The following is a 14,357-nucleotide window of genomic DNA, read 5'->3' as shown; positions in this document are numbered from 1 at the left end:
CTGCTGCTGCACCTTTCAAACCCCCTGGGGTGGCCGAGCCACTTGTCCACGATGGCGAAACCCTGGAGCAGCACCAGGGAACAGCATGTCCCGGGAGAGGCAAGCCAGGGCCTCCATCCAGGCCACCAGCAGGGCCAGCCCACGGCACCACGCTCAGCCCAGCAACTTGCCCGCTCCTGCTGCTGCACGCAGATGAGCTGAGTCGATGCCTGCCCTGTGGTATGGAGTGGTGTGGTGTGGCCAGCACCCACCCCCACCGCTGTCCTCCACTGCCCCGCTCTGGTTGGTCCTCCCGTGTCCCAGGCTATCCCCCTGGGGAGCCCCGGCTGACCACCACCTCTGTCAGCAGCCCTGCTCGTGTGCCCTGCTTGGCGTCTCTCTTCCACCATGAGGCCGATGTGATGAGCAGCCGCACGGCACAGAGAAGGGACATTAGGGCGCAGAGACGCCAAATAGCCTGCAGCCCTAAGCGACAGGGCCTGGGGGCTGCACCCCAACTTCAGACTGAACCCCGAGGCCTGCAAGCTCATGGCCACCACCTACCCGGAGAGCACAAGGCTGACAGCAGCCCCGTCCAGCTGTTCTAGGGCCACGCAGGGCTGGGAGCCCAGTACCCAGGGAGGGGGCAGTGCTGGTGGGGCTGCACCTGTCCAGCTGGGGCTGACCTTCAGGGCTCACACAGCCTGGAGCCCTGAGCTCCCAGCATGCACCAGGCAGTGGATGCCACTGGCTCCAGTGTGTTCCAGGCTGAAGGATCTCGGGGTCCCCATCTCTTCCCACCTCCAGGGACTTGCCTTGCCCTGTCCTGTCTGGGAAGCAGCTGCATGGCCACCCCCTCCCACCCCCCAGCTCCCTGTCTCAGCCCTGAGTTTGCTTCCGAAACTGCAGACAGGAGCCCCAGGGGACAGACAGTCCACGCTGTCAATTATCCAGCCACCCAGAGACACGGAAGTTGGCAGAAGGGCAAGGGCAAAGCAGGAGAGGTTGGAAAGACTCAAGAGACGGGAAGGGAAGATCAGTCCAAGCGGAGGCTGTGGGAAGCGCAAAGGCCCTGTGGCAGACCCGTGCCTGGGGTGCCTGGTGACACAAAGCTCAGTGTGGCTGGAGTGGCAAGAGGTCAGAGCAACGAGGTGGGAGGGGCCACACTGCAGAGGACCCCAGTTGCCATGCTTTCCAGTGGTCTGGCCCAGAGCCCCTCAGTGATGGGGTTCCCCGTCTGGGGGCCGCGGCCGTGCAGGTCCTCTCTGCGGGCCACTGGGACGGCAGCAGGCTGGCCCTTGTGGTTCTGTCCAGCGGGGTTGCTGAGCTCGCAGGGTTCAGATGAGAGAGCTGGAGGGGAGGGGCTCTGGGGGCCGCGGGAGGGACACACGCACTTCAAATGGCTTCGCTGCACAGCCGTCAGCCAGGGCGGCCCCAGACCAAGCCTGGCAATTAGTGTCCCACAGCTTCACCCTCCGCTGCTTCTAGGCAGCCCCGGCGGCGTTGGCTCGCCAGCCGGGCCTTGATGTGAGCGGTCGTTCCCCGTTTTATAGTCGGGGGGCACTGAGTCACCCGTCCCAGGTGGAGTTGTGGGAGCTGCCCCATCCTGGCTGCCCCGGGACAATCGTGCCCTGGCTGGGAGGCAGAGGCCTGGGTTCTGACCACGCCCACGGCCTGATGTACCTTGACCTTGAGCTGAGCCGGCGGCGGGGAAGGGGTAGATGGACAAAATTGTCTCTGAGACCCTCCCACTCTCTGGAGCTCCTCCCTGGAAGAGCTGCCCTGGAATCTCAGCTTCAGGGCTGTGCGAACCTGACTGTGTCCGTCCCAGGGCTCCAAGTGCCCTAAAGTCCCCCTGCATTTTCTTTCAGCCCTGCCTGGCCCCAAAGCACCCATCAGTGACGCCTGAGTCTACAAGGTCTCCTGACTCCTCCCCCACAACATGCCCCCTGCACGTCCTGGGCACATCCTACGCTGCCCACCTCTCTCCCGGGCTCTCGTGCCCCTACGCCATCAGCGTCCCCTACTCCATGGAGCCCAGTTAAAGGCCAACCTAGCAAGCTCCATCACTCCCTCCTGAGGCCCACACACCTGTCTGCTTCCCCTGGCAGGCCGGGGTCTAGATTTGATTTGTTTCTGTCTCTCCGGCTTCCAGGCAGATGGCTGGTGGGTATGGGAGAGGGAGAAGAGGGGAGGAATCTGAACTCCAGCCTCAAGGGCCGCCCAAGGCTGATTCCAAAGGGAGCCCCAGTGGCGCTGCCGGTTAAGCATCTTCTTGCAGCACAAGTAGCCCATATGGGCGCCGGTTCGAGTCCCAGCTGCTCCACTTCCAACCCAGCTCTCTGCTTATGTGCTTGGGAAAGCAGTGGAAGATGACCCAAGTGCTTGGGCCCCTGCACCCATGTGGGAGACCTGGAGGAGACATACCTCTGTCTTTCAAATAAATAATTAAAAAAAAAAAAAGGGCTCGTTTAAAAAGAAAAAAGAAAACCAGAAAACCCGACGTCTTCTCCATTCCCTCTCCATAGCATCACCGGGACCTGCGCTCCACCAGACTCCCATGTCCAAGGTGTGCTGCGCCCTCTGAAGACACCAAGGGCCGGTTAGACACGCCCCGTGAGGCAGCCCCCTGAGCACCGACACAGAGCTTTGGTGCCCCCTAGTGGTCAGTGCTGGCAGGCTGCCCCTAACACCCCCACATCCGCAATGCCCGTCCCCTATACCCGAGCCTACCTACACCCTGGAGGCCAGGACTAGGCAAACAAGTGCCACTCCGTGGGCCTCAGTGTCCCCAGCTGTTAAAAAGGCAGAAGCTGGGGCCAGGCGCGGCTCACCGATATCTTGGTGAAGATGGACAGCAGCAGAGACAGGACCGACAGGTACATGCGGATGCGCTGGCCTCCGAAGCGCTTCTGGATGTACTCAGGCAAGGTGACGATCTGGGGACATACCGGGGCAGGCGCTGTAAGCACTCGTCCCCGAGACCCTCACCCAGCATCCAGGGCAGGGGGCAGTTCCCATGCTCTGCCTGCCCGCCTCCCCCTGGGAAAGCCCCACCAGCTTGCAACAGTGCCAGCCCTAGGCCTTGAGTTGACTTCTAACTGCATTCTAAGAGCGTGAGCTGAGTGGCCTCTTCAGGGCTGAGATGAGTGATGGCTTGGAGGAGCCACCGCTGGGGACGGGGGGACACATCTGGAGGCTGGGAGTACCAGGGCAGATGGGCCGTGGTGAGACTGGAGGGGGAGGTGACAGTGAGGGCCCAGAGCAGGGGACAGACTGGGAGGTACCCAGGAAGTGGAATGCACTGGATTGTGTGGCAGCGTGGCTGGGACTGAGGCAGTAGGCTGTCGGGGATGGTGTAGACAGGTGTGCAGCACAGGGGTAAGCTCAGGTGTGCAACTCAGATACACAGCCCAGGTGAACAGTGTAGGTGTACAACACAGGCGGGCGGGCCGCCCATCACCACCACCAGCTCAGCCCCTGTTTGCCCCCCCCCCAGCCTGGGGGGCACTGAGCAGACTCACCTCTGAGGAGATGTAGATGGGCACAAACACCCAGGCCAGCGCCAGCAGCACGTATGTGGCCTGCAGGACAGAGGTGGGTGAGGGCTGCAGGTGCAGCTCCCACAAGCCCTGCTCCAGAGCCGCGGCTGGGCATGGGGACCTGGAAATCTGGTGGTCCGGCTTCCTGCAGGCCCCCTGGCTTGTCCAGGGAACCTGCGCAGCCTCCAGAGCCCAGGACGACAGCCGCCTACCGGCTGCACTGCCCAGTGCTTTGGCATGGTGACAAGTGCCCAGGGCTGCCACCACTGCACAGCGCCCTCTAGGATGCTGGCTGCCCCCCATCCCTGGGAGCTGCCCCAGCCCTCCCACGGGCTCTGCCTATCCCTGGGACTCACGTGCCATTCGAAGCCAGCCACAGCCAGGCCTCCAGCAGCGCCTGAGCCTGCCAGTCCGATGAAGAGGCCAGAACCCTCACTGCTGGCAAAGAGGGAGGCTCCGATCTGGGAGGGAGGGAGGAAGACATCGGTACTGGCCCCCGCGACCCCTGCACCCTCACACATCTAAGCCGAGTGCCTATCCCCACTTCCCAGGTGCAGGGGGGGGCTGATGTCCACACAGCCGGCTGCACGGCACGGCCAGCAAGCAGGTGCAGGTGCTGACAGGGGAGCCCTGCATTTGCCATGGTTTCCAGAGAGACCTCAGGGATGCAGGAACTGGCTGACCTACAGGTGGACAAAGTGAGGGGTGGGGGTGAGAAGTCAGGGTGCACTCACCGGCCACCACGTCATGTCCCGGCCTGCCAGGAAGTAGCCGCTCACCGTGTTCCTGCTGGCCCGGCAAGAGGACTGGGAAGACAGAGAGAGGCAGAAACGGGAACCTTGTGCGTTGCTGGTGGGAAGGTAAAATTCTGCTTCTGTTACTGCTGCTGCTTTGGGCACCTCCCAAAGCTAAGCACAGAACTAACACATGGGGCCAGCGCCGTGGCGCAGTTGGTTAATCCTCTGCCTGCGGTGCCAGCATCCCATATGGGTGCCAGGTTCTAGTCCTGGTTGTTCCTCTTCCAGTCCAGCTCTCTTCTGTGGCCTGGGAGGGCAGTGGAGGATGGCCCAAGTTCTTGGGCCGCTGCACCCTCATGGGAGACCAGGAGGAAGCACCTGGCTCCTGGCTCCGGATTGGCGCAGCGCCGGCCATGGCCGCCATTTGGGGGGTGAACCAACAGAAAGAAGACCTTTCTCTCTGTCTCTCCCTCTCACTGTCTGTAACTCTGCCTCTCAAATAAATAAAAATCTTTAAAAAAAAAAGAAGAAGAAGAAGAAGAAGAAGAAGAAGAAGAAGAAGAAGAACTAACACATGGCCCAGGGATTCCTAGTTTGATTTCTGAAAGAATCGAACCTGTGCATCCACCCTAAAGCCTGGCCTGGCCAGGATCGTCCGTGGCAGGCGAAAGTGCAAACAACCCAACTTTTCATAGACTGATGAACGAATCGAGAAAATGTGCTGTGGCCATGCAGTGGAATAGTATTCAGCCATCAAAAGGAATGGGGTTATCCCACGCCTGACCCCAAAGAAGGAATGGAGTGCTGACCCATGCTACGACTTGGAGGCACCTCCAAAACACGATGCTAAGTGAAAGCCATAAGGTAGAGAAGGCTACATTGTGTACACTTCCATTTCTATGAAATGCCGGAAGGCGACAATCCATAGAGACAACCAGAAGGCATGGTGGTGGTTTCCAGGGGCTGGGGAGCAGGGAGAAAGAGGAGCGGCTGGTAAGAGACACAAAGTTTCCTTTTGGAGTAACAAAAGATGTTGGAACTTGATGGAGATAATGGTTACACAGCATTGTAAAAGTGCCATACGTTGTGTACTTTAGAATGGTTAAAAAATGGTGAGTTTTATGTGATATGAATTTCACCTTGTCAAAGGATAAAGTTACAAAAATTTAATGATTAAAAAAAAAAATGTGTGAGGAGGGCAGCACTCTGGCCTGAAGCGCCGGCATCCCATATGGGTGCTGGTTCTAGACCCGGCTGCTCCACTTCCAATCCAGCTCTCTGCTATGGCCTGGGAAAGCAGTAGAATATGGCCCAAGTGCTTGGATCCCTGCACCTACGTGGGAAACCCGGAAGAAGCTCCTGGCTTCAGATTGGTGGAGCTCCAGCTGTTGCAGCCAATTGGGGAGTGAACCATCGGATGGAGGACCTCTCTCTCTCTCTCTCTCTCTCTCTCTCTCTACCTCTGCCTATCTGTAACTATGCCTTCCAAATAAATTTTTTTTTTAATTGCTTGGCCGGCGCCGTGGCTCAACAGGCTAATCCTCCGCCTTGCGGCGCCAGCACACCAGGTTCTAGTCCCGGTCGGGGCTCCGGATTCTGTCCCGGTTGCCCCTCTTCCAGGCCAGCTCTCTGCTATGGCCCGGGAAGGCAGTGGAGGATGGCCCAAGTGCTTGGGCCCTGCACCCGCATGGGAGACCAGGAGAAGCACCTGGCTCCTGCCTTCGGATCAGCGCAGTGCGCCGGCCGCGGAGGCCATTGGAGGGTGAACCAACAGCGAAGGAAGACCTTTCTCTCTGTCTTTCTCTCTCTCTCACTATCCACTCTGCCTGTCAAAAAAAAAAAAATTGCTGCCAGCTTACTCGTTACTCTCCGACTCGCTGGTGAATTCCCCCTGGAAGCAAAGTCCAGGGCCCGGCTGGCCACACGGGGCAGCCCTCGCTGTGTGGCACCACCACCATGCTCACACATCTCTCAGCCACAGCGAGGGCCACCCAACACCAGCACCCAACAGACACCTACATGCACCCGTGACAACTTTGCAGCGCCCAGGGAAGCCGGCTACAGAGACCGCTGGGCACGCTAAACCCGCGACAGAGATCTCGCGTCCACTGGTTCACCCCCCAAATGCCTGCCACAGCACTGCACAGGGCCAGGAGCCTGGAACACTTCCATGGGTGGCAGGGGTCCAAGTGTTTGTGCCACCACCTGCTGCCTCCCAGAGCGTGCATTAGCAGGGAGCTGGGGCCGGGAGCAGAGCTGCCCCCCTGTGCCAAACACCTGCCCCCAGGACAGCTCCCATGGCTTTTGCTGAAGAAGAAAACACCGACGGTTTGGAGCGCCCCCCCCCCCCCCCCCGCCATGGGGCTTAAACTGAGGGCTTGCTCTGCTCATTAATTCTTGCAAATTAATGTCTGAAATGACATTAATAATAATTAATAGTTGTTAATCAATAATAATTACGCTCATTAATGCTTGCAAATTAATGTCTGCAATGACGAACGTCTGTCTGCGTCCCGGTGCAGCGGCGACTGGTGTCGGCCGGGGCCCCACGGCTCCCAGCGCGGCGAGCGGGTGGCAATGCTGCCATCTAGCGTCCCAAACTGGGATAGCTCCCTACAGAGTGGTCCTTTTAGAGAATCTCTAAGGAAGACCCAGTATGCTGTGCTAGGGAGAGCATTGCTCACTTCAGCCACTGGGTGGCGCTAAGGACCGGTAAAGATGAGGATTTGACGCGACAACCCCACGTGAATTTTTTCAGTTGATTTTAGAATCAGAGACGGACTACTCTCTGATTCATAGGAGCCGCAAGGGCTCATGCTGGGAGCTGGGGACTCCACCCAGGTCTGCATTAGCAGGAAGCCCGACTCAGGAGCTGGGTCTGCAAATTGAGCCCAGGCACCCCAGTGTGGAACACCGGCATTGTGACCGGCACTTTCACTGCTGGGCCGAACGTCCACTGTTCAAAGCTTTTGCTGTGGCTCCTGCCCGCCTCTTTCTAGCCCTTCTCTCTCTGTGTACTGTGACCTTGTGGTACTGACGCTAGCCTAGTCTGCAGACTCTCGAGTCCTTGGCTGGACTGGCCATGGCCAGCTGTTCAGGCTGCGCACTCCACAACTGTAACCCTAGCCTATGATTTCCCCTAACACAAGTAGGCATCGCCAGGTGCTACTGAGTTCCCCTTCCTTGCGTAAACGGCCTCATCTTTCCCAGAAACTGGCTTGGGTGGTCCCAACGCCAACCCACTGTCCAGCTACAAGACATCCGAGCCACAGAGCCCACCCCCGTCCTTAGCCACTGTGCCTGGTGCAATCAGGGCACAGCTGGGATTGTACCCTGGTCTTCCTGGAGAAGAAGGAGGAAGCCGAAGCCCTCTCTCAGTCTCTCCCCCTCACTGTAACTCCGCCTTTCAAACAAATAAATCTTAAAAAAAAAAAAAAAAAGTTTCATGAGGGGCCAGCATTGTGGTACAGTGGCTAAGCCACCACTTGCGACACTGGCATCCTATATCTGGGAAAGCAGCAGAAGATGGCCCACATGCTTGGGCCCCTGCACCCTTGTGGGAGACCTGGATGGAGTTCTGGGCTCCTGACCCCATTTGGGGAGTGAACCAGCAGATGGAAGATCTGTATCTGCTTTTCTCTCCCTATCACTCTGCTTTTCAGGTAAATACATCTTAAAAAGAGACAAAGAGGCACTGGTGCTGTGGCGTAGCAGGTAAAGCCGCCACCTGCAGTGCCGGCATCACATCCATCGAGTCCCGGCTGCTCCTCTTCCGATCCAGCTCTCTGCTAGGGCCTGGGGAAGCAGTAGAAGATGGCCCAGGTCCTTGGGCCCCTGCACCTACGTGGGAGACCCAGAGGAAACTCCTGGCACCTGGCTTTGGATTGGCACAGCTCCAGCCATTGCAGCCATCTGGGGAGTGAACCAGTGGATGGAAGACCTCTCTCTCTCTCTCTCTCTGCCTCTGCTTCTCTCTCTCTGTAACTCTGACTTCCAACTAAATAAATATTTTATAAATAACTAAGTCTTTGGGACTTAGTGTTTGCAGACTACTGACATGTGCTCCGGGTCCACACCGAGGCTGTTCCACTTCCCCGCCCCTCATGCGCTCCCAGGAGAGATTTGTGTTTCCTCAGAGAGATTCTGCTTCGCAACCACGCCTTGGCTAACCGCCTGGCACATCCACGCCTTGGCTAACCGCCTGGCACAAGAAGTCTCGCTTCTTGCCTCTCTGTCTCTGCTTTCCACGTGCCTTTTCCTTAGGCTTAATCATTTCTAGCTTTTGACTGAAAGGGAGCTATGAGCAGCTCTTCCTTCTATGTGGACACTCAGAGGCCTTTGGAGGGCTCTTCGCTGGCCTGGTTTCAACATGGTTGTTGTCTCGGGGGGACCGGGGGCTTGGAGGAGAGGGAGGGACGGAGGTGGGGAGCAGCAGGGCCCACACGTGGCGGATTTGGCTATCATCTTGTATGAGTGATTGTGCCCCTAAGCATGACCTTAGCAGCTTAAAGGAGATCTGTAGTGCCCGTAGTGAAGATGGCCGTGTTGGGGCCAGCACTGTGGCACAGCAGATTAAGCCGCTGGCATCCTGGACCGGTTCGAGTCCCGGCTGCTCCGCTTCTGCGCCAGCTCCCTGCTAATGTGCCTGGGAAAGCAGTGGAAGGGGCTCGAGGTCTTGGGCCCCTTGCACCCACATGGGAGACCTGGATAGAGCTCCCACATCGATCCTGGCTTTGACCTGGCCCAGCCCTGGCCGCTGTGACCATTTGGGGAGTGAACCAGTAGATGGAAGATTGCTCTCTCTCTCTCTGTCTCTCCCTCTCTCTCTCTGTCACTCAGTCTTCCAAATAAATAAATAAATATTTTTCTTAAAAAAAAATAAATAAAGATGCTCATGTCTCATGTCAGAGTCCCTGGGCTCAATGTCCAGCTGCGACTCCCAGTTCCAGCTTCCTGCCAATGCAGACCCGGGGAGGCAGCAGGTGACGGCTTAAATAATGGGGTTCCCGCCACCCATGTGGGAGATGTGGATGGAGGTCCCAGCTCCAGGCTTCAGCCCTGGCCATTAAGGACATTTGGGGAGTGAACATTTGTTGTGGGAAGATGGCACGGACAGACACCCAAACCTTTGCTGAGCCGGGACTAGAACCCGGCTCCACCAAGGCCAGCACGGGGGCTGTTTGTGATGTAACATTCAATCACGTCCAAGTTCATGGCAGGTACGGCCGTAGCTGCCACCAGCAGCAACCCCTGGGACCCGCCTGGCAGTACCGGGGTTTGGGGGGCAGCTCTTGCACCCCAAGTCCTTGGGCTTGGCTCAGGGGCTACAGAGGGTGAACCCTGAGCATGTCAGGGCTCAGGGGCTCCAGCCTGGGCACCTCTGGGACCCTCCCTGCTGGGACTCTGATCCATAGCAAGGCTGCTCAGAGTGTCTGATGCTGTAGTGTCAGCCTGGGCGCAGTGGGCTGGCACCAGGCCGCCAGCCAGACTATGGCTGTTAGAAAACCCCCCCACTTCTTCTCCCTCCAACACCAGAGACTTGCCCATGAGCGGAAGGGACGTGGTCAGGGTCTCCAAGCAAACCTGCCACAGCAGACATCCGGCTGCTCACCGTCAGGGGATGCCAAAGCTGATGCCGCACCCAGACCCAGATCCCATCCCGGGCACCCACCCTACAGCCCGGTTGGCCCCTGCCACCACGGGTCCTCTCACCCAGATGCCCACGGCCACGTTCAGGGCAAAATATATGGTGATGACCACGATGTCCGTCACGCTAAGCTGCTGGCCAGGAGCATGGGGGTCGCTGGTGGAGTTGTCGGCCGCCATCCTGCCGCAGGTGCCGGCTCTGAGCCGGCGCAGCTGACGGGAAGCAGGTTGGGAAGAGCCTCCCGCGGGGCATTCATTGATCATTAAACCGAGTGGGACCGTGGCATCTGCAGCCTGGGGCACAGCTGTGGGCAGAGCCCCTGTTGCAAAGGGCGTTGCCGTCTCCCTTGAATGGGGGCAGAGTTTGGGAGGAGGGGGAGGGGTGGTCCTTGAACTTGGAGAGGTTTGCGGGGGGGACAAGAGAGGGGTTCAGTGGACCTAAAGGAGCATCAATAGTTCCAGAAAGAAAGGGCTGGGTGGCCCAGTGGGTGGACTCGCTTGTATTTAATTTGTCTAAGAAGCATGGAGAATGAGGGGCGGGCTCTCACCTCCCGGGGCTTTGCTGTGGGCCCCTGTGTTGAGGTTCCTCCCAGGCATGGCAGACAGGAAGTCCTCCTGCCACGATTTCCGTTCTTTTTCTACACCAAGTGCGACAGGCATGAGCCCCCGAACTTGACCTTCCATCCAGCCTGCTGGGGCCCACCGAGGGACCCCATGTCCCTCACACACACAGTACCAGGCTCTGTTCTGCACACACACACACACACATGTCACACTCTGAGCAGCCACATCGTGTGAGCGAGGTCTCTTCCTAGTCGCAACATCAGGGGCCGAGAGGCTGAACCGTCTGCACCACGCAAGGGGCAGAGCGGACCCTGGGGTGTCCACAGTGACAGCTCTGCCTCCATTTGGAGTCCAGCAGGGCCTGAAGCTGGCTCACTGATTAACCAGCTCGAGCCTCTGCCGGGGTGGGGGTGGGGGCATGCACGGCTCAGGGCTTTGCAAGGCATCTCTCTCTCTCTCTCTCTCTCTCTCTCCACCTGTGGAGTTTAACCGGACACTTGGCCCTCCCTGAAGTGTTCATGAGGTAGCGGCTGCACCTGGGAGGTGCTGGCCTGAGACCCGGCCGTGCCTGTTACTCAGTGACCCCGAGGAAGGAGGCAAAGGTCAGTCCTCTCACGCCAGGGCTGGTCAGCGGAGGAGAAAGTGAAGCCGCCGCTGCTAGCAACTCCGGCGGGCTCAGGCCAGCCCCCTGCCCAACGCCCCTCGCCTCCAGCCCCCCTACCCTCAAAAGCTCAATGCCAAGGCTGCCCAGGCACTGTGGTCAGCGGGCCCAGCTGAGGCCAGGCGCGTGTTGTGGGCGTGTGTGACTCCAATGCACTTGGCCGCTAACACACACCCCTGCTCCTCTGACCTCTGGAGCAGGTTGTTCCTGACCGGGGCAGGGGGGAGGGGACAGCAGTGTCCACGGTGCCACCTCATGGGGGAACCGTGGCTCAGTGTCCCCAGCTGGGTCCACCTCAGAACTCCAAGGAGTCACACGCATCAGCCTGTGAGCCCCTGTGACAGCAGCGAACTTGCTGCGCCCAGAGCTGTGCCAGGACGCTGGGCTGCTCCTGTCAGGGGCGGCAGTGCGGGCGCCAGGGCGGGGTACAGGGCGTGGATGTCTTCCACACAGCACATGCCCAGTCAGTACTTTAAGTATTTATTTGAAAGGTAGAGTTGGGCCAGCGCTGTGGCGTAGCGGGTAAAGCTGCCACCTGCAGTGCTGGCATCCCATATGGGCTAAGCCTCCCAAAGAGGCAGCCCTGGGGGCCCTGACAACAAAGCCCCTGAGCCACCCTCACCCTTTAAACCCCTTTAAACCCTTTAAACTCGGCCATCCGCCGCCCCTCACACATGGCTCTGGGGGTGAAGCTTACAGCATATGAAACCTGGGGCGCATCCACCCGGAGGGAGCTTCCCCCACCAGGGGGCGCTGTCTCCCAGGGGTGGGGTGTGGTCTTCTGTGGGGGCGGGGTCATCTCATTTAGAGCCTCCACATAGAATGGGCGTGGCTCAGGGAACTCCAGGGTCTCGATGGAGAGGGTGCAGCAGGGGGCACTGAATGAAGTGTGCACTGAGCCCTCCTAGACCCTCACACAGGCCAGGCTGCCAGAGTCACTTCGGGCTCAGCTGCTGTCCCAGCTGCTTTGGCAACAAATACAGCACAGATCATTTGTTCCTGCTATCACTTCTTCCTGCTAGCTGTCATCGGCCTGTCATAAACTCCAAGTGCCAGGATGCTCAGGGAAGTTTCCCCCATGACAACCAAGAGGGGTGGTCGAGTGAACCATGCACCTCCGTGTCATGGAGCCCCACGCCCATTGAAAGGTGTCGGGGGCACTGCACCACCTGCAGCACCGGCATCCCATATGAGCCCTGGTTCAAGTCCTGGCTGCTCCACTACCGATCCAGCTCTCTGCTGTGGCCTGGGAAAGCAGTAGAACATGGCCCAAGTCCTTGGGCCCCTGCACCCATGTGGGAGACCTGGAGAAAGCTCCTGGCTCCTGGCTTCTGATAGATTCACTTCTGGCCATTGCGGCCATTTGGGGAGTGAACCCGTAGATGGAAGACCTCTCTCTCTCTCTCTCTCTCTCTGTCCCCCCTTCTTTCTCTGTAACTCTGCCTTTCAAATAAATACGGGCACCGTGGCTTAACAGGCTAATCCTCTGCCTTGCGGCGCCGGCACACCGGGTTCTAGTCCCGGTTGGGGTGCCGGATTCTGTCCCAGTTGCCCCTCTTCCAGGCCAGCTCTCTGCTATGGCCTGGGAAGGCAGTGGAGGATGGCCCAAGTGCTTGGGCCCTGCACCCCATGGGAGACCAGGAGAAGCTCCTGGCTTCGGATCAGCACGATGCACCGGCCGCAGCGGCCATTGGAGGGTGAACCAACGGCAAAAAGGAAGACCTTTCTCTCTCTCTCTCTCTCTATCCACTCTGCCTGTCAAAAAAAAGGGGGGGGGGGGTTAAGCAGCCTGCACCCCACATCATCAGAGTGCCCGGGTTCAGTTCCCAGTTCCGGCTCTCAATTACAGATTCTTGATATCGGACATCTTGGGAGGCAGCAAGTGACGGCTCACGTTCTGCGTCTCCACCACCCAGGGGGAGTTCTCAGCTTCTGGGTTTGGCCCAGTCCAGCCCTGGCTATTGTGGCCATGTGTGGAGAAGAGCAGTACATAGGAAAGATCTCTCTCTCTCTCTCTCTCTCTCTCTATATATATATATATATATATATATATATATATATATATATATATATCTTAAATAAATAATAGATAGCTTTGAAAGACCGAGGGTGCGCATTTGATGCAATTGGTTAAGTCACTGCATTGGTTAACGCCCACACCCATCATAGTGCCTGGGTTGCGATTGGTTAAGCCACTGCATTGGTTAACGCCCATACCGTCATAGTACCTGGGTTCAATTCCGAGCTCTAGCTGTCCATTCCAGCGCCTGGGAGGCAGAGGAAGGCTCAACTACTTGGGAAAATGGCCCCACGGCTAACCAGACTCAGAAACCTGGCCTGGGAACCCCTCCGTCTGTGGGCAGTTCCTTCATTCTTCTGGTGGGCATGCTGAGGGGACTCCGCATGGCAGCTCCAGCCCCTGGGAACCCCGATACCGCAAACAGTAAATTACTGGACCAGCGCCATGGCTCACTTGGTTAATACTCCGCCTACGGCGCCAGCATCCCATATGGGCTCCGAGTTCTAGTCCCGGTTGCTCCTCTTGCAGTCCAGCTCTCTGCTGTGGCCCGGGAGGGCAGTGGAGGATGGCCCAAGTGCTTGGCCCTGCACCCGCATGGGAGACCAGGAGGAAGTACCTGGCTCCTGGCTTCGGATCGCCATAGCTCCAGCCACAGTGGCCATTTGGGGGGTGAGCCAACAGAAGGAAGACCTTTCTCTCTGTCTCTCTCACTGTCAAATAAATAAATAAATTACTAATCTCCACTTTGCGCTCAATCAACGGCGACTTTATCCCAGATCCTAACAGGGACAGTGAGCAAAGGTGTATGGCTTCACTGGCTCATTCTAATGAGAAGGTGCTCATTGGCTCCCCCAACACCCTGGACCACTCACCAAGGGAGCAGAGCGCGGGCGCATGCACTGGCCTCACTCTGGGGACCCTCCCCCGCCCCGTGGCCCCTGGGAGCCTTGGCCACTGACTCTAGAGATCAAAGTTGACAGTTCCACCCTCTTCTCGGTAACGGACAGCCCCTAACCCCGACGAGGGTCACACCCCCTGCCCTGGGGATGCTCCCAGAGCACATGGTGCGCCAAGCCGCACCAGCCCCCAGGCGCCAGCACAGACCTCGCCTACTGAGACCCGAACTCGGTCCGCAGCCCGGTGACCACTGAGGGCGACCACTGAGGGCGGCGCGTCTCTGCGAGGCGGCTGTACCCACCCTCACCACC

General features: G+C 58.5%; 1 protein-coding gene across 3 annotated transcripts in view; it reads right to left on the bottom strand.

The window, feature by feature from the left end:
- LOC133776648 (sodium/mannose cotransporter SLC5A10) overlaps window positions 1–10,084 on the bottom strand; it is a 49,508-nt gene extending 39,424 nt beyond the window's left edge. For all 3 annotated transcript variants that reach the window (XM_062215763.1, XM_062215765.1, XM_062215764.1), the window contains exons 1-5: window positions 9,971–10,084; window positions 4,256–4,327; window positions 3,878–3,982; window positions 3,504–3,563; window positions 2,814–2,918 (exon numbers count right to left, since the gene is read on the bottom strand). In XM_062215763.1, coding sequence (XP_062071747.1) covers window positions 2,814–2,918; window positions 3,504–3,563; window positions 3,878–3,982; window positions 4,256–4,327; window positions 9,971–10,084 — 456 coding nt within the window. The remainder of the gene's footprint in view (window positions 1–2,813; window positions 2,919–3,503; window positions 3,564–3,877; window positions 3,983–4,255; window positions 4,328–9,970) is intronic.
- Between the last annotated feature and the right edge of the window lie 4,273 nt (window positions 10,085–14,357).

Source organism: Lepus europaeus, chromosome 18 (genome assembly GCF_033115175.1).
Source record: "Lepus europaeus isolate LE1 chromosome 18, mLepTim1.pri, whole genome shotgun sequence".
NCBI classification, from domain to species: Eukaryota; Metazoa; Chordata; class Mammalia; order Lagomorpha; family Leporidae; genus Lepus; species Lepus europaeus.
This window is presented reverse-complemented; position numbering and strand designations above follow the sequence as displayed.